We start from the raw sequence: 25,008 nt of genomic DNA on the forward strand, positions 1-25,008 counted from the left end.
AAAAAGCAATAAACTCAAAAACTTAATAATGAAGTGCCCAACTCCCAATTTTGAAAGTTAAAAAGGGTCAGCATATGTACTTTTTTTCCTGTTTTACCAGCATGGAGGGATCTATTGTCCGCCTTCCTGAAGTGATTGCCCTCAAGAAGAAGTATAAGGCATACTTGTATCTGGATGAGGCTCACAGCATTGGGGCCTTGGGCCCTACAGGTCGAGGTGTGGTGGATTACTTTGGCCTGGATCCTGAGGATGTGGATGTTATGATGGGAACATTCACAAAGAGCTTTGGTGCTTCTGGAGGCTACATTGGAGGCAAGAAGGTAAGTAGACCATGAGAATGAGCACTTAGAGATAAAGATACTGGCTATTGGATTTGGTAACTCATGCTTAGCAGATGGGGTCCTGAACAAGGATGTGGAGACCTTGAATTTGTTTGTGGCTTAGGCTCGTAGTGCCAGCGGGCTTCATATTTCAGCTGCCTAGTAAGTGACTCTGATGTCTTCTCGCTGAACTAAAGGCTGGTTCTGTTCATTGTTTGTTGTTTCCTTATTGGTGCTTCTTTCTAAACTACATGCTGGTCTGAGATACAGAATACCCTCTTGTATGAAAGAACACACAGTGGTGCTTCCTGTTTGCCACAGTATTCTATTGGCTTTGCATTGTGCTCACAATTTCAAAACTGTTGGGGTTGTCATAGGAGCCAGTGAGAATAGAACACCTGTTACCCTGCCCTTGGACTCAAATGCATCATTAGTAAACACAGAGACAGGAAGAACAAAGATTTTGCTAGCTCTGGGGTACTAGAAAGCATTGTATTTTTCTTTTCTTTTCTTTCTTTTTTTTTTTTTAGTACATTCCGGAGAAGGAATGGGTCAACCCCCTTGAATAGAGGAGACCAGCATTGTATTTTTCGATTTTAAAATTATGTAGTGAATTCTGAGGCAACTAAGAATCTATGTGGAATGGTGGAAATAGTGAACCATGGAGACAGAGGCCTGGGTTTGAATATTTCTTTGCTTACTTTGTGAGACCATAGGGAAAGCATTTAACCTTCCAATTTTCTTGTCAGTAAAATAGAGATAAATCTGCCTAGCTTGTAAGAATGTAGTAAGAGTTTAAAAAATAATATATATCCATGCTACAATATAGATACACCTTGAAAACAGTGAAACAGTTAGTGAAAGAAGCCAGTCACAAAAGGTCACACATTGTGTTTTTTATATCCAGAATAGGCATAGAAACAGAAAGTATATTAGTAGTTGCCAGGGGCTGAGGGGATAGGGAAATGGAAAGTAACTGCTAATGAGTGTAAGGTTTCTTTTTAGGGTGATGAAAATGTTCTAAAATTAGATAGTGATGAAAGTTGCACAACTCTGAATAAACTAAAAGCCACTGAATTGTACACTCTGAAGAGGTGAATAGTATGGTATATGGCTGATATCTCAATGAAGCTGTAATCTTTTAAAACTGCAACATTAGGGAAAAAGTAATATATGTCAAGTATTTATGTGTGGCGCATAGTAGGTGCTCATAAATGTTCTTAATTTCACTGTAAAATTCAACATTGGGAATCTCAAAGAATGGTCATCCTCTTCATAATTGATTGCCTTTTAGAGAAAACCCTTTTTCAGTGGGTTTTAATCAGGTTTGATAAATTTTTATCTCAAATTTTACCTTTTTGTTAATGGGACCAGGCTCACTTTGGAGAGTTAATTGCTTTTTGGTAATATTTGCTGCTGTGACCCAAAGGATAGAAAAATAATACTATGGGAGATCATTTAAGTATAATATATTCATGCTTTTGGGGGCTTTTTGGTTTTATCTTGTTTTGTTTTTTGAGTGCAATTGTTAGTATTTTTTGAAGTGAAATTGTTTTATAGCCACATTTTGTGTTTGTTTTCTTATTTGGTTCTGGTATATAAGCTTCTTATGTGTACATTTTATCTAAAGATTTAATGAAGTTAAATGAAGTTAATAGGTATCAAAGAATAGGGATATACAATTAATTGTTTTTCAAATCTTTGTAACTGACAAGACAGTGTTTTAATTTATTCAGTAAGATGGCATTAGTGTTCTAATGAAAAATCAGTGAATTTTCTGCCACATTTATATCATTTAACAAATCTCTGTGTATCTGAAAGAAATCTGAATGCCCTTCAAATTGATGTCAGAGAACTATTTATTATTTAGGGATGTAAGGATGGGCTTTGCAGGCAAAGGGTGAGATGCAGATGATATTTTCTCTGATACTTAGAAGTAAGTCATATCTAAAAAGCAGTCCAAACACGTTAATTCAACCTTGTACAGTATTTGTAACATTAAATGATACATTCTCCAAATCTAGAGGGATTCTTTAAAACTATTATGGTTTTTCTCCTGTGTTGTCATATGTTTGAAAAACAAAACAAAATCTAAAGACTTTGCCATGTTTCTGACCCAGTTGTTGCCAACAGTGTGCTTTAACCATCTTGGTTGACCTTGCATCTCAGATTAGTGTCCCTATTCCAGTGCCATTGAAGGGAGGGGTTCACTAGCACCTAGAAGGAGAAAGCACTGATGTTGCCAGTGAGTTCAAGAATTGCCTCTAATTATCTGTCTCTGTGAACTCCCCAGGAGCTGATAGACTACCTACGAACACATTCCCATAGTGCAGTGTATGCCACGTCACTGTCACCCCCTGTAGTGGAACAGATCATCACGTCTATGAAGTGCATCATGGGGGAGGATGGCACCAGCCTTGGTAAGTCTTTCTTTCCTTGAAACATTTCCCAGGCCCACTTAGCAGCCAAGCATGCTATTTTTCTTGAGAGTAAGGTTTACTATTGGACAGAGCTGGCTGACGTGTGAGGCCTTGGTTTCCATGGACACTTTTCAGTGTGTTAGATACACATGCCATGAGAGCTAGACTGGCTCACTCCTGTGGAATTTTCTTGTTTATAGATGGTGAGGCTTGCATACCCTCTTAACTCATAGGTAATATACCTTCAAGGTCTTCCTTAAATTGTGTAATTTTATGTGAAGATGTAATTCACTCTGTAGTGATGTTTTATTAATAGCATGTTTAAGAACTGCTATTTCCATGAATTAGTATATTTAATGCTTTTCTAAGGAGTTTCTAATTTAAGATATAGTAGATAATAAAGGACTTCCTGAATCTGTTTATTTTGTCTTTGGTGGGATTTGTAGTCCAAACTAAATGCCTTAACTTAAACGTACTAATGTGAACAAAAAAGTGTGATTGTTCACTTTCTGATATTTGACTTTTATTCTGCATCACCAGAGGGCAGTGTTGACTGCAGAACAACTATACTAAAAGGAGAGCAATTGATTGTTTCTTGTTTTTACTTTAAACAATATTTCCATCACCATTATGAGAAATACATTAATTTCACTTGTCTTTTTAATGTTTCTGAAATCAGTTTGGCTCTTGTGTTAATAAAAGCTTTCACATCATCAGTCTTGCTGTCTCCATCTTAGGTTTACATAATACTTTGTTATAAGATTGATTTGGTTGTATTGAATAAAGCGGTATGCCTGATTTTGATTGATTTAAGACTGTTTTTCTTAAATCAGAATTTTACCGTAATATTTTTTCTGATTTATGATAGATCCTTGTTATCTCTAATGAGAGATTTTTGGAAATAGTGAAGTGCAATCATTTTCAGTTTTGTGAATTGATTCCTTGAGGAAGAAGATATTTTATTAATGTTGCAAACATAGCATGGAACCTTGTGAGTAGCTGCCTGTTAACAATTGCTACAACTTCATCTCCTCTCCTTCTGATATGGTGTTAGAAATAGAGTGCTTTATTCTAAGATATATATTATATATAGCTAGCATTAGTCTAGTTACTTCATGTAGGAACATTTACCTTATTGATTCAGTGCACAGATTTAGGTGACTAAGAAATGGCTAACAGCTATCAAAGTTAATGTTGGATAATTTCTTTGCCCTATTCTAGAACATGGATCTATGTGATGTGTTACCTCTGGATAGATGACTTATCTGTACTAAATGATGAAAGCTTGGCTCTGCTGGTGGTGAGAAAATGAAATATGGTAATTAGATATAGGCTTTGGGTCAGTACTAGTTTTCCAGTTTTTGCTTGTCTAGCCACCCCCAAAGCTGAGTGGTGTGATACAATAGCCATCTTATTATGTTCACAGATTTTGCAGGTCAGGAATTCGGTCAGGGCACAGCAGGGATGGCCTGTCTTTGCTTTACAGTGTCTGGGGCTAGCTTGGAAGACTCAAGCGCTGGGATGACTCAGATGGTTGAGTGTTGGGATCATCTGGAGACTTCTTCACTCACATGTCACCTGGGCTGGAGTGACCTGGAGGCAGAGCTCAGCTGAAGCTGTTGACTAGAGCACCTTCATGTGTCCTCTCCATGTGGTGGGGGCTCCTCATAACATGGTGCCCAGGTACCCAGAAAGGACACTTTAGAGAGCAAGCATTCCAAATGAACATGACTGAAACCCCATGACCTTTTCTGCTCTGTTAACAAGGCAAGTCATTAAGGCCAGCCCAGATTGAAGAGGATGAGGAATTAGACTGCATCTCCCCAATGGGAGGTGTGTCAAAGAATTTGTGGCCATTTTTAAAACCCTTCCTACCAGCTTTTAAATAATATAACTAACATAATAATCTTCACTTAGCTGTATTGTTTCTCTAACAAAACAGAAGTTAATGAAAATCAAACCAAAAGTAGAGATAAATTTCTCACAAAGTCTGCTATGTGAACTTAAATTTGGTTTGGTTTCTTTTAGATTTGAGTGTGTTAAGGTAATGCTTATTTTTATGGCATTGTTGAATGCATCTTTTTATTGTCCTTGTAGGAAAAAAGGTATGAACCAGGGCAGTAGCCCTTTGTGCCTTAAGATGATCTTTAAAAAGTGGTATCTGCAAGTAATTACCTGAATGTGATTTTACAATAGAAATGCCTTGCCATGAGAGAAATTTAATCCCTTATGTTCAGGACACTGAATTTCATTAATTGTGTAAACATTGAGTATCTCACCACGTTAGACCATATGAATCAGAACCCATAGGAAATAGGCATACAGAAGGACCATTTGAATAAAGTGTGTACTTGGGGACTATTGGGGATGCAGAGACTAGTTGGTTGTTGTATTAATCCCAGAGAGAACTGTAGCATAGAAGAATTGAAGTTTTATTAATCGTTCGCCGGATATTTGAGTGCCTGCTCTGTGCTTTTCTAGGCACTCATGATTCATCAAAGAATAAAACACCCCCAAATTCTTGCCTTATAAGGGAAGTAAATTATATAGTATGCTAGAAAGTGGTAAGTAAGGGGTGGGTGGGGGGAGATAAGCAAGGAAGGTGGGGAGTCAGAAGTGCTGGGGACCTGGTTTGCAATTTTAAATAGGGTGGTCACTGAAAAGGAAAAATTTTAGCAAGATTTGGTGGAGGTAGGGATTTAGCTATGAAAATCCAGGGATAGAAGGCCCTGAGATGGAGATGACTTGTGTTCAAGGACTAGCAAGTTGACCTCTGTGGCCAGAGCATAATAGTACAAGGTAAAGTGATTAAAGATGAGGTAGGGGGAAGGGAGGTGCAGGTTGTGCAGAGGGTGGAAGTTCTGACAAGAGGCAGTCTTGTGAGGGTATTAGGTTGACACGAAGACACAGACACTACTTCTCTTGCCCTGTGTAGTTTCAAATTCTTGAATAGTTTTTCTGTGGGCTGCTTAGTATTGGCAGGTTTGTGGCCTATTTCAGGTAGGTTAAGACCCTTCAGAGTTTATGAAAAGGTGCAGGAAATAAGGTACTCCCTACCCATATTTTAATAATATTAATATTTCACCCTATTTATCTCACTTTTTAAGAAGAAATGGGAAGGCATCTAAAACTCTTTTATTAAACTGTTCAATTCAAAACCGACTGTCATAAATCTTCATCTGCACACCACCAAAAGCGTTTTCAGTTGTGTATGAGTCTGGGGAAGAGGCTGTAGAGTGCACTTTAGTCACACTTCAGCTCTTTTCCTGATAGGACCATGTCTCCTGTCTACTTTGTTTAAATGTGTTATGCAATATCTCAGTCATCTTCCTCACATTACTAATGAAAATGTCCTGTGACATGTGGAAAAGCCTATGAAGAAAGTCAGTGAGCCTAAGAGGCCCCAAATAGTCCTGCATTTGAAGAAAATGTAGTGCTGAAGCTTCTTGAGACAAGTTAATGTATATGCAGGAAATATAATGAATTTCACACTGTACAATATCACTGAGTAAGGCATGCAAGTGTACCCAAGTTTTTAGGAGTTGAAATAAGTAGTTGGTATTTTAGATGCTTTATAGTTTACAGAAATTCTTGGTGGATTGTTATATAGGTATTTAATAGTGTTTTAGTGGTTTGGGAGTAAATCGTTTGCAGTTTTAGGATGAGCCAGGAACATATTATCATTTTTTATATTTTTAATAACAAAATGTAGGTTATGCTACCTGAAAATTACAGGCTAACACACTTTTGGGAACAGACAATTCCAGTAATGAGGATTGTCTGTATTGTGTTTTTAAATGTTACATACATTGGTCATATTGTCCAAGTCTTACTGCAACTTGCCTTATTTACTTAATGTTGTATCTGTTTGAGTTACCCTGTTGAGTGTGAGGGTCTCATTCAATTTGCTTTCACTGTTATGTATAATATTCCACATGGTAGTACCATAACATTTTTTTGTTCGTTACTCTGTTTAAATTATTGGCTGTTTCTAGCTGTTACATAATATTGTAGCAGTGATCATTGTACATGTCTCTTTTGCATGTATGTGAGATTTTTTTAGGGATATATACCTTATATACTGATGTACATCTTTAGAGGTTACTAAATTCTTTCCAAAGTGCTTATACCAGTTTACTCTCCTACTACCTGTATCTTATCATACTTAGTGGAAAGTTAATAGATACTATCTGAAGTTTATAAATCAACAAATTTTGAAGTTTAAGTTTTTGAATTTCTAAAGATAACTGCCACTAGAAGAATTAAAAATAGTAATATCACAAAAATTGGTGGTGATTAATGGAGGAAACATGAAAAGTAGAAGTACGAATGCCTCATCTAGACACCATCTAGGGTTGATGGACCCAGAAAGCAGAGCTCTCAGTATATTATTCAACACTGTGGTTCTAACTGCCAGTAAAGCCAGAAACAGAACCTGGTGCTACTTCCTGGGATTGGGAATGGAGGTGGCAGATGAGATACATTTCCTGCCCTACTGTGTAAGCACTCCCTTCCTCCCAACCTTTTCCACATTTCCCCTCCAATTCCTATCCTTTTCCCAGGGAAGAGAGGGGCCTATGACTTGGTTGATGAATGGATATTGAAAGGCATGTTAACTAGGATCCAAAGTAAGATGACAATGAATGGGAATTGTGCATGTACCTTTAGTGGGAATATTGAATTAACACAGGCCTGTGAGTAGAAAAAATGAGGCCTAGGAAATTCTGACAAATGCCACTAAACATTCGAAATTCTACCTTTTACTTACACATCACTAACCCATGTCCAGTAATGGAAATTTAGCTGTAAGATTTACTTAATGAATCAAGGCAGAATGTCTGACCAAACCAACTCAAATTTTGCTTTTCTATTTTCCAGAGCTGTGCTTTGATATGTTTTCTTTCTTTCCAAAGATGTAGTTAATAATATGCATAGCACCCAGCTTAGTGTCTGACATCTGGTATCCTTTCAATAAATTTATTTTATTTTATTTTATTTTTTTTAATTTTAAAGAGATTTATTCTGAGCCAAATTTTAGGATCATGACCTGGAGCCATGCCCAAGAGGCTGTGAGCAAGTGGACTCGTTGTGGCTGGGTTACAGTTTGGTTTTATACATTTCAGGGAGACAGGGGTCAATAAATTTATTGAATGAGTGCATGCACACACGACCCAGAAATATTAGAAAATCAGTGGGTTCTTAAAGTACTTCCTTATAACATTGCTTGCATAGTTGAATGTTCAGCCAGAATGGCCAACTTATGGAGTAAAATTAGATAGGTACATTTTAATAGATTTTAAAGTGGTGACAGAAATCACTTATATAGAAAACTGGGCTTTTTGTTTTCAAAACTGGGCCTTAGTTTTTAAAGGAACTGGGCCCATTCAGATGGTTATTGGTATAGGAGGAAAGAAAAGACTATCCTGGGCAGATTGAGGTTTAATTAAAATTAGGTTTGGCTCATTTGAATTAATTCCAGTAATAGACTTGTTAATGAGGTGTTAAATGATCACCTTGAGAATCCCAGGGAACTGTCAAAAACTGATTTAGGAGAACTGAGACATTAAAAAAAAAAAAGGCATTCCAGGATTCACTTGCTGAGAGGGGTTAGAACTGTTGAAAAAACAAAATTTTGGGGTTCGAAGGGTCATAAAGAGACACTTCCCTGCTTTTTCTCAGGGGGCTGACAGCTTTTAACCCTCCATCGAGAATCCAAGCTGGGTGCGGTATCCTGTGCCTGTAGTCACAGCTACTCAGAAGGCTGAGGCTGGAGGATCCCTTGAGCCCAGGAGTTTGAGTCCAGCCTGGGCAACATAGTTAAGACCCTGTCTCTTAAAAAACAAAACAAAATAACAAAAAAAAACCCTAATTCAGAATCCCAAATTCTTTTAGTACATAACCTACAAATGGCTTTGTCCACTGTAAAGGTTTTTTTTAATGTTCAATATTAATTAGTTTGTGAAACTCTTTAAGTTATTACCTTGCCTTCTACCTCTAAAACTATTAGTTTAAATCCAAGCCAAGCCTTTACCACTGATTGCCTTTATTTACTAGCCTTCTTCCCATATGTAGGTGGATGCTTGACCACAGTATACATATTTCCTCATCCTTTCAGGTCTGTCTTAAAGTAGCTTGTGATATGTTCCAGTCCCATCAGAGGACAGTAGAATAGTCTTTGGACAAATTAAGACTCTCTGTCCTGCTTGTGAGCTGGCATCCTTTAAAACTGGGTTCCTTAATATTTCAAAGTTACTTTTCTTCCTTTTGTTCAGGGCCCTCTGTTTTTGGCTGTGCATTAGCAGCCATTCTTTTAAATTTTTGATTATATTGAATCAACAAATTTAAGCCTTGGCCCCTGCTACTTGTTGCACATCCTGCATCAGTCTTTAGGAAATCCTGGTTTTTGGCATTGAAACGAATTAAAGGATTAAATTTCTACTAGGAAGTGGGGGGTGATAAACCATGCTTGTGACAGGAATTTACTGTGCAGTCCTAGCAAAAGCTGCTCTAGTTCTTATAGAAGATAGAAAACCAAGGGGCTGTTTTAGAACAGTATCCCTAGGGTATGGAGAGGCAGATCCGTCTGTTTTGATGTTCATTAACTTGACAGTGGCCCAAGCTGAGCACTTTGATATTTGTTCCCAGTCTGGCAAAATAGGGCTGTGTCTTCGAGATGGAAAACCTAGTTCTCTCATTCATTTTGCTTCAGTGTTACGAAATTACTGAACCCTTGTTTCCTGGAAGTCCCATATAAATGTCCCTTTCACAAGACTGTTCACTGGGGCAGGAAAATGCCTTGGCTCGTAAAGAGCCTGTTGAAGGTACATTTATTCTCCTTTAGGAGTAAGTGCCTAACAGAAAGATTCTCCAGTGCTATTTAATTGGGACTTAAGGGGAATGTGTTATTAAAATCAATCTGTCCTGCCTTTTAGCTAATATTTCTTTTATTTTTACTTTGAGTAATATTTTTACATAAGAATCTTTATCATTCTTTCTCTGAGACAATGTGGGAAAAATCCCAGAACAGATAAATTCAAATACCAATACTGTGGTTTAAAAAATAGCTTCACTGATTTTTTTTCTTTGCATGCTCTACTCTCCTTCCCACCTGATTTTCTTCCCCAGTGCCATTTGGTACTTTAAGATATTTTTAGATGTAGGATCTTAGTTTTAATCTACATCTCTGCAGGTGTTCATGTAGAAGTTAAAGAACAAAGGAGGACCTTAAAGGTCAATTGATTTGTGTGTTCACTTGGCATATTTTTGTCCCTCTTTCTCCTTCCAGCAGGCCAGGGATGGTGCATTCTGTCTGGATGCTTGTGGCAAGTGTATAATTTACTGGTCCAAAAAGTGTTATGATGAGAGTTTAAAGTGTTGTCTACTACCTTCTCCCCCCACTTTAGAGCTGTTCAAAGAAAGTGACCATTAATAATTAAGAAAGATGAGTGAAAGAGAGACTGCTTTTTCTTTAAAAAAGGAAAAAAATTTGATGACTTAGTTAAGAATGTATTCCTGTTCTGCCCAGCCCACACACTAAGGTATCTAAATGTGAAAAAAAAAATTGTGGAGTAGAACTTTTGTAATGGTTTAACCTTGTTAACATCAATGTATTTCTGTTGGCATGGAAATCAACTTCAGTATTGTCAATGGAAAATAACCCAAACCCTGTAAAACTTCAGTATTGTCAATGGAAAATAGCCCAAACCCTGTAAAATAATTTAAAGAGGTTTGTTCTGAGCCAAGTATGAGGACCATGGCCCTGAGTCACGCCTAAGAAGCCTTGAGCAAGTGGACTTGCTGTGGTTGGATTACAGTTTGGTTTTATACATCTTAGGGAGACAGGAATTACACGTAACGTCATAAATCAATATATGGATGGTGTACCTTGGTTTGGCCCAAAAAGACAGGACATCTCGAAGTGGGAGGAGAGGTGGTTACAGTTTATAGGTGGGTTTAAAGATTCTTTTTGATTCATAATTGGTTAAAGAAGTGAAGCTTTGTCTAAAGGTTTGAACAGTTTAAGTTAAGGAAGTCTGCTATTCAGAGACAAACAACTGGAACAGACTCACCAGATCTGTTGGGTAAATTGAGGATCTGTGTGTGGCTCAAGCTTTATCTTGCATAGCCTTAGCCTGCAAGCGGGCATGATGAGGAGACGTGTTTGACCTCCCTTCTCATGGCCAGCAGCTCAGCTGTAGGGTATTTCTGAGGTCCCTGTGGCCAAGAAGGGGTCCATTCAGTCAGCTGGGGGGGAGCTTAAGATTTTATTTGAATTCACAGTATCTAATTAAGATTCATAAAATAAGTAAAAATCATCAAATTTTAATAAATACCAAATACTTACTACCAAATGTTTACCTCCACTTACAGAAAAGGTCTTTTCTATTAATGGATTTTTACCGTTACTCATTCAGTTTTTAATTATTTAGTACACTTTTCTCATGGAGGAATGTACGGAGCATGACTACAGGATTTTTTGTTCTAAGATACTTTCTACTGTTTGCGATTTTAAGTAATTTGTACCATTCAATGTTTCCTAAGCAACAGTCCCTCAATGACAGGGTGTTGTCTTCCCTGGAGACCTAGAGGGCTGTTTTGTTGTAATTGATGAAGGATAAAAGAGCTACTTGGCCATTTTTATATTTGGTATGAGGAAGGGTTCTTTTCTTTCTAACCAAAAACAATTTAAATGAAGTGCATTTGTTATACGATTTGGTACTCTTGCCGATTCTATGCTTATTCTTCAAATGGTAGTGATGGGGATTGTGACCATTTGGAGAGAGAAGTAGAAAGGAGGTGGTAGAAGATAAATGGCTTTAACAGCAGTTAGAGATTATAACCTGTAAATAAGAATGTGGCCATTATTCAAGAAGATATTGTTCTATTAAATATCACCTAAACCCCATTGGACGTGGAATAACGGTAAAATGAATACGTGGCTATCTCTTAGAGAGTTTTCTAAGATTTCTGAGGCATCAAAGCTGCAATCATTATCATAAAGCATTTGCTGGACCTTTCCTGTTCTGTATTTATGGGCCCTGTTGTATTAATCAAGATTCTCCAGAGAAACAGAACTCATGGCGTGTGTGGGGTGACCATGAGGGGAAGGAGGGGAGAGAGAGACTGATTAATTATAAGGAATTGGCTCACATGATTATGGAGGCTGACAAATCCCAAGATCTGTAGTTGGCAAGCTGGAGACCCAGGTGAGCTGATGGTGACAGTTTCAGTTCAAGTTTGAAGGCCTGAGACCCAAGAGAGCCAATGGTGTAGTTCCAGTCTGCATGCCAGCAGGCCAGGAAGAGCCAGAGTCAGTTTCAGTATGAGGGTGGGGGGAAAAACCAATATCCCTGCTCCAGGCAGTCAGGTAGGAGGAGTTCCCTCTTACTAAGGAGAGTCTCACCCTTTTTGTTTTAGTCAGGCCTTTAACTTGTTGGATGAGGCTCACTCAAACATTAGGAAGGGCAATCTGCTTTACTTAGTCTATTGACTTAAAAGTTCATCTCATCCAAAACACCCTCTCAGATGCACCCAGAATAATGTTTGACCAAATATCTGGGTACCCCATGGCCTAGCCCAGTCAAGTTGACACGTAAAATTAACTATCACAGCATTCTCAGTTAATTAGCCTGCTTTCTTTGAATACTTAAATTTGCCTTCAAAGTTTTTCAGCTTCAGTTGTAAGTGAATGAGTGAATTAACTCTGTTCTAGACCCATCAGCTTCCCCCCGCCCCCGCCCCCCAACACACACTGGGCTTGGCAGTGTAGACCCAGCTTTGGGTTCTGAACTCTGTCTCTCCTGGGATGTTGACAGTTTTATGGTAAGTTCGGTAAACTCTATACTTCAGTTTTACTCATTAATTAATTTTTAGTGGGTACCATATGTGATGTTTATACCCTTGGCAGTTTGCTAGAAAGTAGATCATCAAAAAGAACAGAAAGAATTGATTTTGGGCTGGGTGCAGTGGCTTGCACCTGTAGTCCCAGCTCTTCAGGAGGCTGAGGCAGGAGCATCACTTGAGCCTAGGAGTTCGAAGCTACAGTGAGCTATCATGACACTGCACTCCAGCCTGGGTGACAGAGTAAGTCCCCATCTCTTTTAGGGGGAAAAAAAGAATTAATTTTGGAACTTTGTTATTTGATTCTATTAATAATTAATGACAGTAAAAGACTAATGAAGTAAAACCTGGTAGGCATGGAGTTTATGTTTATACAAATATGAAGGTTTTTTTGTTGTTGTTGTTTTCTGGGAGGCCCGCACCCGCCCAGCTGCCCCAAATATGAAGTTGTTTTATGTTCTGATTTAAGTTCTGATTTTGGAATATTCTTTTTATATAGTTTATTTTAAGTCCCATTGCTGCATGAATATACACAGCTCAAGGGTCAGTATGTTTAGGATCCCAAGTGGAATTTTCAATACCAACATATTAATTTTTTTTACCTATTCATTTATTCTTATTTTGTATATGAAAGTAATGCATGCTCATTTTCAAAAACCCAAATATTTCCGATATATGTCATAGAAAGTAAACATTTCCCTATTATCTCACTTCCCATAGATAACCAATCTCAGTTGTTTGGTATGTAATTTACAGATTTCTTCTTTTGCATGCACTTATATACAAATAATTTTTATTACTGTTACTGCTTTTTAGTAGCATATATAATAATACCACTCAATTAGAAGAGTTTGATAGTCAGGTGTGGGAGAGAAGGAAATAAGAATATTTATTGCCATTTTAGCAGTTATAGAAGTTTCGGCCGGGCACGGTGGCTCACACTTGTAATCCGAGCACTTGGGAGGCCAAGGCGGGTGGATCGGTTGAGCTCAGGAGTTTGAGACCAGCCTGAGCAAGAGTGAGACCCTGTCTCTACTAAAAATAGAAAGAAATTATATGGACAACTAAATATATATAGAAAAAATTAGCCGGGCATGGTGGCGCATGCCTGTAGTCCCAGCTACTCGGGAGGTTGAGGCAGTAGGATCGCTTGAGCCCAGGAGTTTGAGGTTGCTGTGAGCTAGGCTGATGCCATGGCACTCACTCTAGCCCGGGCAACAGAGCGAGATTCTGTCTCAAAAAAAAAAGGAGAAGTTTCATTTTAGGGTTGTTAGAATTTACTCCATAATTTTGACAAGAACAGAAAACAGATGAGTTCTGCCAGGACACCTCCCCTCCCCACCCCAGTGTTAAACTGTATTTAAGAATAATGAAAGAGAATGAAATTTTCTGAGAGAACAATCACCTTATGAATTCTCCATAAATGGGGGCACTAACAATGTTTGACCAAGTAATAAATATACACACTTTCTTAAGTGTGGGAATTGTGATTGTCATTATGGTAAGCGAAGTGCTCAGTGTTGTTCCTGCAGTTTATGTGCATACCTAATCTGATAACACCCCACAGAAGGCGGATGTGTTACAATTTTAATTATCTCTGAAACATTTTTCTTTAAGAAAACAAAATAAAGCAATCCATTACTGTTCCTTGCTAATTTTTCCCCATGTTTCATGAGCTATTAGCAATTGAGAGTTGGGTGTAGCCTACTATCCTCCTAAGCTTTATACTAATGAGAATTACTCTACCAGAACACAGATGCTCTTGGGCAGGAGGCTTTCTCTATCCCAATTTTTGTATTGGTGCTATGCTGCATTCTATTAATATCTTCTCTTTCCATTGTATATTTTGTGTTCTATCACTGTTTTCACATATATATAATGGCTAACAAATGTGTGCAAGTATTAGAGCTTTCATACAGAAATAAAGAAGGCTATGTGTTCTAATGCACATTTTATGACTCTGGAGGTTTCTTCAAAGAAGTGGTTGAGGGCACAGCTAGCAATGATCAATGATAGCTCAGAGATACAGAGAAGTAGACAGGTTCAAAGATATTAAGGAGGCATAATCCACAGACACTGGTGATTAAATACAGGGAATAAAGAAAGGGAGAGGCCAGATGTGGCTTACTCCTGTAATCCTACCACTTTGGGAGGCTGCGGCTGGAGGATCATTTGAGCCTAGGAGTTCAAGACTAGCCTGGCCAGTAGAGAAACCTCATGTCTACAAAAAAATTTAAAAATTAGCTGGGTGTAGTGGTGCACCCCTGTAGTCTCGGCTACTTGGGAGGCTAAGGCAGGAGGATCATTTGAGCTCAGGAATTTGAGGTTGCTGTGAGCTAAGCTGACACCATAGCGCTCTAGACCACTGCACTCTACCCAGGGTGACAGTGAGACTCTGTCTCAACAACAACAACAAAAAACAAGGCAACTACTATGAACCTAAAACTCCTCTAAAAAATAAAGTCAATTAAGGAAAAAAAGAGAAATTCATTCAGCAATCATTTTTGACTACTTACCATGTGCCAGCTATGTAAAATGACATAGTAATTTCAAAAGCTTAAGGGAAAACATTAATGTTATTTTTTTTTTGAGACAGAGTCTTGCTCTTTTGCCCTGGCTAGAGTGCTGTGGCATCAGGCTAGCTCACAGCAACCTCAAACTCCTGGGCTTAAGCAGTCCTTCTGCCTCAGCCTCCTGAGTAGCTGGGACTACAGGCATGCACCACCATGCCCGGCTAGTTTTTTCTATATATATTTTTAGCTGCCCAGATAATTTCTTTCTATTTTTAGCAGAGATGGGGTCTCGCTCTTGCTCAGGCTGGTCTCGAACCCCTGAACTCAAACGATCCACCCGCCTCGGCCTCCCAAGCGCTAGGATTACAGGCGTGAGCCACCGTACCCGGCCCACATTAATGTTTTTGAACTCTCAAAATAAGCAACAGTTTCTTAGTGCTAAGTTAGAACGTATTTCTTAAGACCTCTTAAACTCTTTGATGTTATGTTTTATTAATTTTTATTCTCTCCTTTTTGGTATCTGAGTAGGCCTTAGAGTTAGAAGAAACTCTGTCCCCTGTTGGCTTGCCTTTTCTCTTTTTCCTCAATATCTTTAATATTTTATTAGAAGACAAAGTATATATATCCATATATTTCTGTTTTTTTCCAATTTGAAGACAGAAGAGTAGGCCCTTAAAATATTTATAGGTCTTATAGGTAAAATAATAAAAACAGAAAATAAAAATAATATAGATTACCTTACATATATAAATATAAAATAATAAGTTTTTTAAAACCATGTGTTGGGCATTTGGTTAAGTATTTTAATGCATCATTCCATTTTCTTAAAACAGCCTTATGAAGTAGGTATCATCATCACCATCATATTCATCATCATCCTCATCCCCAATTTGCACATGAGGAAACTGAACTGAGAGAGATTAAGAGACTTGGCCAAAGCCATACAACTATTAGATGGTGGAGCCAAGATACAAACCCAGATAGTCTGACTTCAGAAATATACCACCAAAGAACCAAACCAAAGCTAATAAATGAAATTTAGAAGATAGTGGAATTATTAGTTCACATACTTGCCCATGTGTGTGCTCACTCTCACACACAGACCTGTTTTTACTGCTTTGATGTATTACATCCAAAGTGACTGATGATTTCAAGTTTTAAAATGTCCTCCATGTAAGCATCTCTCTATGCCTATTATAGATAATTAGTGAGTGAATCAAATTAGCCCAGGTAAAGACAAGATCCCATTTCTGTTACAGTGGGATATGCATGGGGGATAGTTTTCAGAAAAGGAGTGTATCTGCTTTCCATCTTGAATACTCAAATATGCAAAGGTAATTTGCCTCATGTGGATGATAATTAGTGGGTGATATGATGGTAGAGATGGTCTAAGTTGGAGAATAAGGGGAAACGGGTTAAAACTAGCTTTGGAAAGTTGGTAGCATCATAGCGGGTAAAATATATGAAGCTTGTTTATAAATTGTAAATCAGAGTGTTGGAAAATGAAATAATGATTATATGCTAATGAAGTCAGCTGTGTCCTTGTGTTATGTGTTAAGATTAAGGGTGTGCTAAAGAATTAGAAAATGGAAAGAAAAGAGAGAGAGAGAGAAAGAGAGAAAGGAAGGAAGGAAGGGAGAAAAGAAAAGAAAAGAAAGAAAATGGAGAACTAGAAACAACAAGGGAAGTAAGATAGTCCTTCATTTCATCTCTGAAAGCTAAGACTATTATATGAAGTGGAACAAATTTATATGTTTGGACTTTTATAGATGTGCATATTTATTTTAAAAGAAAGAGGTAGCAGTTATTCAATTGGTTTCCTCTGGATACCAGAAAACCCCAGAGACTCAGAATATGTTTTGTTACTTCTGGTATCAAATCTAAATGTTCACTTGCCCAGCCCACTTCTCCTTTCTTGGAAGAAGTAAAAGTTATTTTTGGAAATCTGATTTCCTGAATAAATGGAGTCAGGAATCCCCACAATTCTATTAAAGGATATGCTTGCACATGTAAAGAATGTTCTGTTTACCTAAGGTTTATTTAGTTCAGGAACATCACAAGCCCTGGTACAAGTCTAGCCTTCCTGAAACTGTCTCCCTGAGTACACACTTTCTGCCTAGCTTCCCCCGTTTTAAAATGGAAGTTAAACACTCTAATTTGGTAAAGGTGTTAGGTCCTGAGAAATTATTGCTTTGCCAGTATTACCATATTTGATGTTTAGAATTTTAGATTCCAGTCATCCTAAAGAGCATATTTTTTCTACAAAAACTGTTTCAGGAGGACTTTTGTTTTATATTGATATTATGCTCACTCAGAGATGTTTAAGCTTTCTTGATCTCAAATTGATGTTTTCAGTTAACATGAAGCATTTGTTCATGCTTTAGTGCTCCTGTGATGTTAACTTAACTTTTTCTTTGCTGAATAGTTTTGTACTCCATTGTACCCTCAATAATTTCAGTTACGTTGCCCCTAAAAAGGCAGTCTGAGTCGGTTTTTACTAAGTTACTAATTCTTTGTGCCAGCCTTCCATCAGCCTCTCCCTCTTGGCAGAATGTGCCGAAGAAAAACCTAATACTAAAATGTCTAGGGAAAATGTCTTTGTGGGAATGAAAGTAGATGCAGAGACGGAAAATGAATATTTTTAAAGCCAGTATTGTCTGTTATGTGATTATTTAAAAAGAGAAAAGGGAAAAGAAGGGAAGGGTCAGCCCCTTTACACTTTCACTTCTTGCTTCAGGACAAGGGCTTTAAGTCTAAAGTGCTGTTTTGGTAACACTTCCCCTGTCTTACAAATTCCTGGAACACCCAGCACCAAAACTTTAAATATTTTTCTAGATTTGTCTTAAGAACTAAGGCTAAGAGGAGAGTGCTCGAGCCCACCACTGGAATATTTAGATTGCTCTGTTTTGTTGTTGTTTTAAGTAAAGGAGGGATTATTAAATAGTAGTTAGCTATATTTAAGATTATAAATAGAGAGATCAGAAATTTAACCTTGATTCCAGTGTTTTGAAACTTTACATGATTTTCCAAGCATTTTAAGTTATATTTTTATATTTATTGAAGTGTTGACATTCATACAATAAAGTACACAGATCTTAGGCTTACAGTTCCATGAATAAATATACACTCATGTAACCACCACCCAGATCACATATAGAACATTTCCAGTACCCAAGAAGGCTTCCTTGAGTCTCTTCCCAGTCCATTCCTCCTTGCCAGAGATAACCACTATTTTGACTTCTATTATATCATTATATTTTTTAGGAATGTAAAATGGTCCAGCCATTTTGGAAAACAGTTTTCAGGTCTTCAAAAAGTCAAACATAGACTTACCATGTGATCCAGCAATTCCATACCTAGGTGTATACCCAACAGAATTGAAAACATATGTCCTTACAACAACTTGTACATGAATGTTCACAGCAGCATTATCCATGATGGCTAAAAAGTGCAAACAACCTAAATGTGCATCAGCTAATAAGTGGATAAACAAAATGTGGGGTATCTATACAAGTAATGCTATTCAGCCATAAGAAAGAATAAAGTACTGATGCGTGCTACCTGGATGAACCTTGAAAACATGCTAAGTGAAAGAAGCTAGACACAGACCACAATTCATATGTCCAGAATAGACAAATTCATAGATATAGAAAGGAGATTAGGGACTTCCCAGGAAAGAGGGGCAAAAGGAATGGGAATGACTGCTAATGGGTACAGAGTTTCTCTTAGTGGTGATGAATTAGGTAGTGGTAATAGTTGCATAACTTTGTAGATATACTAAAAATGACTAAATTGTACACTTTAAATGGGTGGATTTTATGGGATGTAGATGATATCTCAGTAATAACAAGAACAACAATAATAAAAGAATGAGGAGGAAAACTCAAAAGAGTAACAGTCAAATTAATGGAACAGAAATAAAATTCCAGAAAGGAATGTAAAAATATGTAAGGAAAGGGCCTACTGAAGAGAAACCCTACTTAATCATAAGGTATTGCCTTTTTAATATACTATTAGCTGGTATTTTTATTGAGTTTTCCCACATGTGGCTTTGTTTAGATTGTCCCACATTTATATCTTCTTCTAGAATAAATATGGAAACTAAATCTAAGGGAAGTAAAAACATCCCAAAGATCATATAGCTAATAAGTGGCAGTAAGTTTCCAATTCAATTTTAAGATTACAAGAGAAAGGAAATCCATGGTCTCTATGAGGAAATAACTTTTAAGGCCAAAAGTAGTTCTCAACCAGCCGAGGACAGTACCACCTTCCTGAGAAGCATATGGAAAAATCTAGGGGTTTGGGTTTTTTTGGTCACAGACTGGGCTTGGGGGGAGGTGCTGTTGGCATTTATTGCCTAAAGGCTAAGGGTTCTAAATGTTCTGCAGGGCACTGGACAGCCTTAACAACCAAGAATTGTTCTGCCCAAAATGCCAACAGCAGTCTTACGGAGAAACACTGGAAATGATTGACAAATTTGCAAGCTGCCCCCTTTGGAAGATAGGGCAGAAATCCTAGGTGGAACTGGGAGAATGCAGGATGAAAGGAAGTCTCTTGGCCCACCTCTTTCCTTGGGACCCTGTGCAGATGGAGTAGAGCCAAAGAACGAAGGAGACACATGGTGTGATGTGGGAGAGGCAGTGTTTATCAGTGAAGGATTCCCAGTAGGTAGGTGGATCTCAAGAGGGTGGGCCAGCATGCATCATCCATTATTTGTCATTAAAGTTACTCAGTTCTTTTAAATTCCTACATTACCTAACATTTCCTTTTAGTCAGTACTACTAATACAGGAGCTAGAGTAGATCAGTGAGTCATAGTTAAGAGCGCAGTCTTTGAAACCAGAAAAACCAGGGAAGTCAAATCCTGGTTCCTCCATTTTTAAGTTACTTAACCTCTTGGGCATCAGTTTAGTTTCTCAGCTGTAAAATAAATCTTAAATATGCCTTGTTTCTAATAAGGGAGAGGTGTAGCAGCCTGCTAAGTCTGTTACTGGTATGGTGTATGAAAGATGCTGTGGTTTAAATGTTGAACATGCAAAGGAATTTAAGGGTTTTTAAAGCCCAGGTTTGCCTGTCTCTGTCAAAAGTGTTGTCTTGATTCAATCGGAGATTTTCTACCTGCAAACTATTTGCAGTTCTTAGAAATAGTGTAATAGCAAAAGTTAAGTCACTCCTGTCTCCTCCTTCACATTAGCCCAAAGTACTTCCAGCTGAGAAGAGATTGTCTTTGCACCACAAATGCAAGAGAATGCTAAGTTAATTTAAATTAATATAAATCAACATATTCTTCGTTTTTTTATGATAAAGTAGTGTCTTATTAAGAGGTAAGGTGGTTAGTAGTTGACTTGGTAATATTTAGAGATGTAATAACCAAAGCAAAATATAATTTTTCTCCAATTAGAAATTGTTTTACTGGAAAAAGGGAAGGGATCAAACATTTATTGAGCCTGGTACTGTGCCTGCTATTTTACTTTCTTTGCCTTAAAGGGAGTCAGTACTAAAAGCTTGCATAATAACTGTGGGAATAGCCTTGGAAAACATAGTTTGCATGTGCTTTGACTTACCTCATATTATTATATAAATACTTGCATTAGAAGTCCTTAAGATATAAACTCCAGTTTTAGATTTCAGTAGACACACATTCTTAACATGGGCAAAGTAAACATTGAGAGTATCTAGGTTTATTTCTGCTGTCAATGGTAAACATACTTTGTCATGTCCTGGTTTAAAATGTCCTGGAAAAGGCATTTTTAAAAAATATTTTGAAGAGAAAAGCCACAGGAGTGAAATGTGTTTATCTTCTCTCTGCAGTATAATCCAACAAAAGTAAAATATTAGAAAAAGAAAACTTCTAAATGGCAAAAATAAGGCCTTGGAACAGATGATTAAAGTAAAAGATTAACAATTAAGTTCAATTCTTAAGCATAAAATATGAAATAAAAGAGATATATGAAAAATCCACAGTGTGATTTTTCTTTTTAGTGTGATGTTTTTGATAGTACATATTAGAACAGGTGATGGGTAGTATTCTTCCATATTTTATCCCGTTGTATGTCACTTAATTCCTAGTTAATATTGAAAACTGAAACCATTCTAGGAGCTAACTATTCTGTTTGGGGACCTTAAACTGAGAAAACCCTTATATATCTATTCTTACCTGCTTTGAGATTAAGATCTTTAAGAAGAAAGGGGGTGTGGGGAAGTTCTTCAATTTCAAATTCTTCCAGCCCACTATAATTAATTAGAAAGTATGAATCTGAGGAGTAGCAGTAATTTTATTTTATTTTTCCCAGGAAGGCAGATTATATCAGCATATCCAGGAAATCTGAGAAGATTAGGAGCTGTGTAATGGAGTATTGTGAGTTAGGGGATCAACTGTGGATGAACATCCTTTATATTTGTGTCCTTTGTTTTGAAAGATTTCAGTTAACACCAGAAATGTTATTTTTGAAGCTGCAGATTCAAACATATTTTGTTGGTTATGGTATAAGCTATATAAAAGCTCATCCGCTAAATTGAAAATTATATTGCTATTTAAGCAGATAAGTACATGCTATATTTTTTGAAGCATAATTCTAAGTATGATAGTTAGCACTAGTGCCATTTAAGACAAAATGCCTGCTGTCTTTATATACGTTAGTTTGTTACATAGGTCCTATCCTGTTTTTTTGAACCAGTCCTGAGACTTCACTTCACTTCCAAAATTTGTAGTTCATAGAACACTGTCTGTGTGAGTGATACCTGCATAGGAGGGCTTATGAAGTTTACTTGAGTAATAATACAATAGTTCCTTCCAATCTTAAGAGACATGGCTGAGAATCTTGATAAATTTGGATTAAGAGTTGATAAAAATATTCCTCTTTTACAACTCCAGTGGTTAATAAAGGTAGTTCTCTAAATCTAATTATATTTTGTAAAGTGACCTAAGGTTATCCATATCTGGTGGTTATCAGTAGGTAGATGATAGTGGGCTCCTTTTACCTCCACCCTCCACCTTTTTTAGGCTTTCTAGTTCCTTAAAGAACTAAATCTAATGATGCCATCACAACCTGTTGATCTTTTATATTCATTACTTCCTTCCTGAACATAAAATGTATTATAAAGAAGTTGAGAACTAAAAATGACCTATTAAAGTTATCTATGAATATTACGTTTCCTGAGAAATTAACTATACACTCCTTTACTTTTCTCTCTTCCATGCTAAGCTGTAGCTGTTTTACAGTAGGGGTTCTAAAAATGGTTTAATTATAACAAACCATATTGAAGAAGTTCAAAAGGACAGCCACACAGTGAAGTTTATTTGTAAAGTTCAAGAGAATTGGTACAAATTTTTTTTCCTTCAGATTGCTTTTATACTTTTTATCACCTTTAAAAGTAAAGGTTTATGTTTGAAAAGTAGGAAAGAATTCTGACCTCTTATGTTATCATCTGTGCTCTTTCTGAGGCAAGGATTAAAAACCCTTTAAGAGTTAGAATTTCTTTTTTAACAATGCTAAACTTTTTCTTCTTTTAAGCCTGTTAGACCAGATATGTGCTGAAACTCTGAGAAAACCCCTTAGAACTGAGCTAGTAGATTGGACTTAACTAGTAATTGGTATTCTTTTATTAATATTAATTGATGTTTTATCTGATATTTAATTCAAAATGGGTAACTGTCTGTTAAAATTCAGTATCACTTTAAGAGTAAGGGTAACTACTTTCCAACATGTATAAATGCCAGAGCTTACTGCTTTGTCTATGTTTATTTGACTACTTTATTTATTTTCCTATTAGACTCTTTGAAATTATTAGATTGAACCATAAGAAATCACCCTTTTTTAGGTCAAAAATAGTCAAATATTGGCAGTTTGATGGTTCAGCCTGATAAGTAGTTTTAAAGGATAAACAGACCATTTCTGTGAATCACTCTGTTCTGATCAAAATTGTTCCACCAAAAATGAGTTGACTTCTTTCTCTGGCATTGGTCTTGACTCTTTTACTCAGTCTTTATTTGTCTACCATCAGTGATGAGTACAGTTTTGCTGTTAAAGATAAGTTTATTGGAAGAAACTACTTTGTACTTGTCTCACACTCGCCCTGTGTCTCCTTAGGCTCCTTGACGTGCCCACCCCTATCCCATGCATTTGCCTGTGAGTGCTGGTTTAGAAATGATGTATACATACTGTTGCCCAATAAAGGGTAAGCTTTAAAATTTGAAAAATAGATAATTTCTTGGTGTAATATAGGAAAAAAAGCACTGAACTAGAGTTAAAAGACCTTGATCTGCCTCCTGCTGAATGAAAGACCTTGGAGAAGGTAATTTAACACTCTGGGGTGGTTTCTTTATGTGTAAAGTGTAAATAGTACATTCTTCACCACTCACCTAAAGTGGTTAGAATCAAATGAAACTGAGTTGTTAATTGATAAATGTAGTACTTCTTCCCTTCTTCGGGCATAACTGGGATCTTAAATATATATTTAGGAAAGAATTCTTTTTAATATGAACTTTATAGCTGCCAAAATGAAAGTTGATAATTTCAACTGATATCAATCAACACATAAATGAATAAACAAAATTGCCGTATATCCTTACCATAGAATACTACTCAGCAATAATAAAGATGTTTAACCTGGGAATCTTAAGTACCTATTTGCAATATTTTCAGTTGTCTATATGAATGTTATTTTAGATATATTTTCTTCTGGGACTCTTCTTGTCAGGAATAGATGACGATGAATGGTGGAACTAAGATTTCCACCTCTTTCTGTTAAAGAAAACTTAGATTGATAGAAGCAAGCAGTGGAAAAGTTAAAGTCTAAACGTCTTAACATTTCTTCTTTTCCAGTAATTTTCATGATTTCCTTGGTATGAAGATATTTTTCCCTTTAATTTATTTATCTTTTTTAAGAGACAAGGTCTCACTATGTTGCGCACACTGCAATCATAATACACTTACAGCCTCGAACTCAGGCAATCCTCTAGCCTAAGCCTCCCAAGTAGCTGGGACTACAGGCACTTGTTTTTTGTTTAAAAAATTGGTGCATAATAATTGTACATATTTGTAGGGTATATGTGATATTTTGATACATGCATACCATGTACAATTAATGATCAAAGAGTATTTAGGATATCCATCACCTCAAATATTTTCTTTGTTTTGGGAACATGTCAACTCTTCTAGCTATTTTGATACTACTACACTATCAAACTCTAGAACTTATTCCTTCTATCTAACTGTATATTTGTATCCATTAACCAACCTCTGTTTCTCCCCATTCCCCAACCCTTCCCAGCCTCTGATAACCACGATTCTACTCTCTATCTCCAGGAGATCAGCTTTTTTAGCTTCCACATATAAGTGAGAACATGTGATATTTGTCTTTCTGTGCCTGGATTATTTCATTTAACATTATGGCCTCCAGTTCCATCCATATTGTGCAAATGGCAGGATTTTATTCTTTTTATGGTTGAATAGTATTCCATTGAGTATATATACTACATTGTCTTTATCCATTCATCCACTGATGGACACTTAGGTTGATTCCATATCTTGGCTATTGTGAATAGTGCTACAGCAAACATGGAGCTGCAGGTATCCCTTTGATATACTGATTTCCTTTCCTTTGGATAAATACCCAGTAGTGGGATTGCTGGATCAATCATATGGTGGTTCTGTTTTTAGTTTGAAAAAAAAGTTTTTTTAACAGAGGCTAGTTGATTTGTAATAAAAGGGCTAGTTTGTGATAAGAAAAAAGTTATAAGTTGAAAAATGACAAAGTGGATATAGGAAAAATTAATGTATACTAATAGATAAAAGTGTCACTCAATTTTTTTAAACCAAGTTTAATGAGATATCATTTACACACAATAACATTCACCAATTTTAAGTATATACAGTAATTACATGAGTTTTGGAAAATGTAAACAATCTTATAA

At 36.8% G+C, this 25,008-nt stretch overlaps 1 protein-coding gene across 1 annotated transcript in view; it reads left to right on the forward strand.

Moving 5' to 3' along the window:
* SPTLC2 (serine palmitoyltransferase long chain base subunit 2) overlaps positions 1-25,008 on the forward strand; it is an 88,220-nt gene that overhangs the window by 50,599 nt on the left and 12,613 nt on the right. Inside the window, exons 8-9 of the mRNA XM_045562701.1 lie at positions 101-320; positions 2,614-2,740. Of these exons, the coding sequence (XP_045418657.1) occupies positions 101-320; positions 2,614-2,740 (347 nt within the window). The remainder of the gene's footprint in view (positions 1-100; positions 321-2,613; positions 2,741-25,008) is intronic.

The sequence above is a fragment of the Lemur catta genome, chromosome 1 (assembly GCF_020740605.2).
Source record: "Lemur catta isolate mLemCat1 chromosome 1, mLemCat1.pri, whole genome shotgun sequence".
Taxonomy (NCBI): domain Eukaryota; kingdom Metazoa; phylum Chordata; class Mammalia; order Primates; family Lemuridae; genus Lemur; species Lemur catta.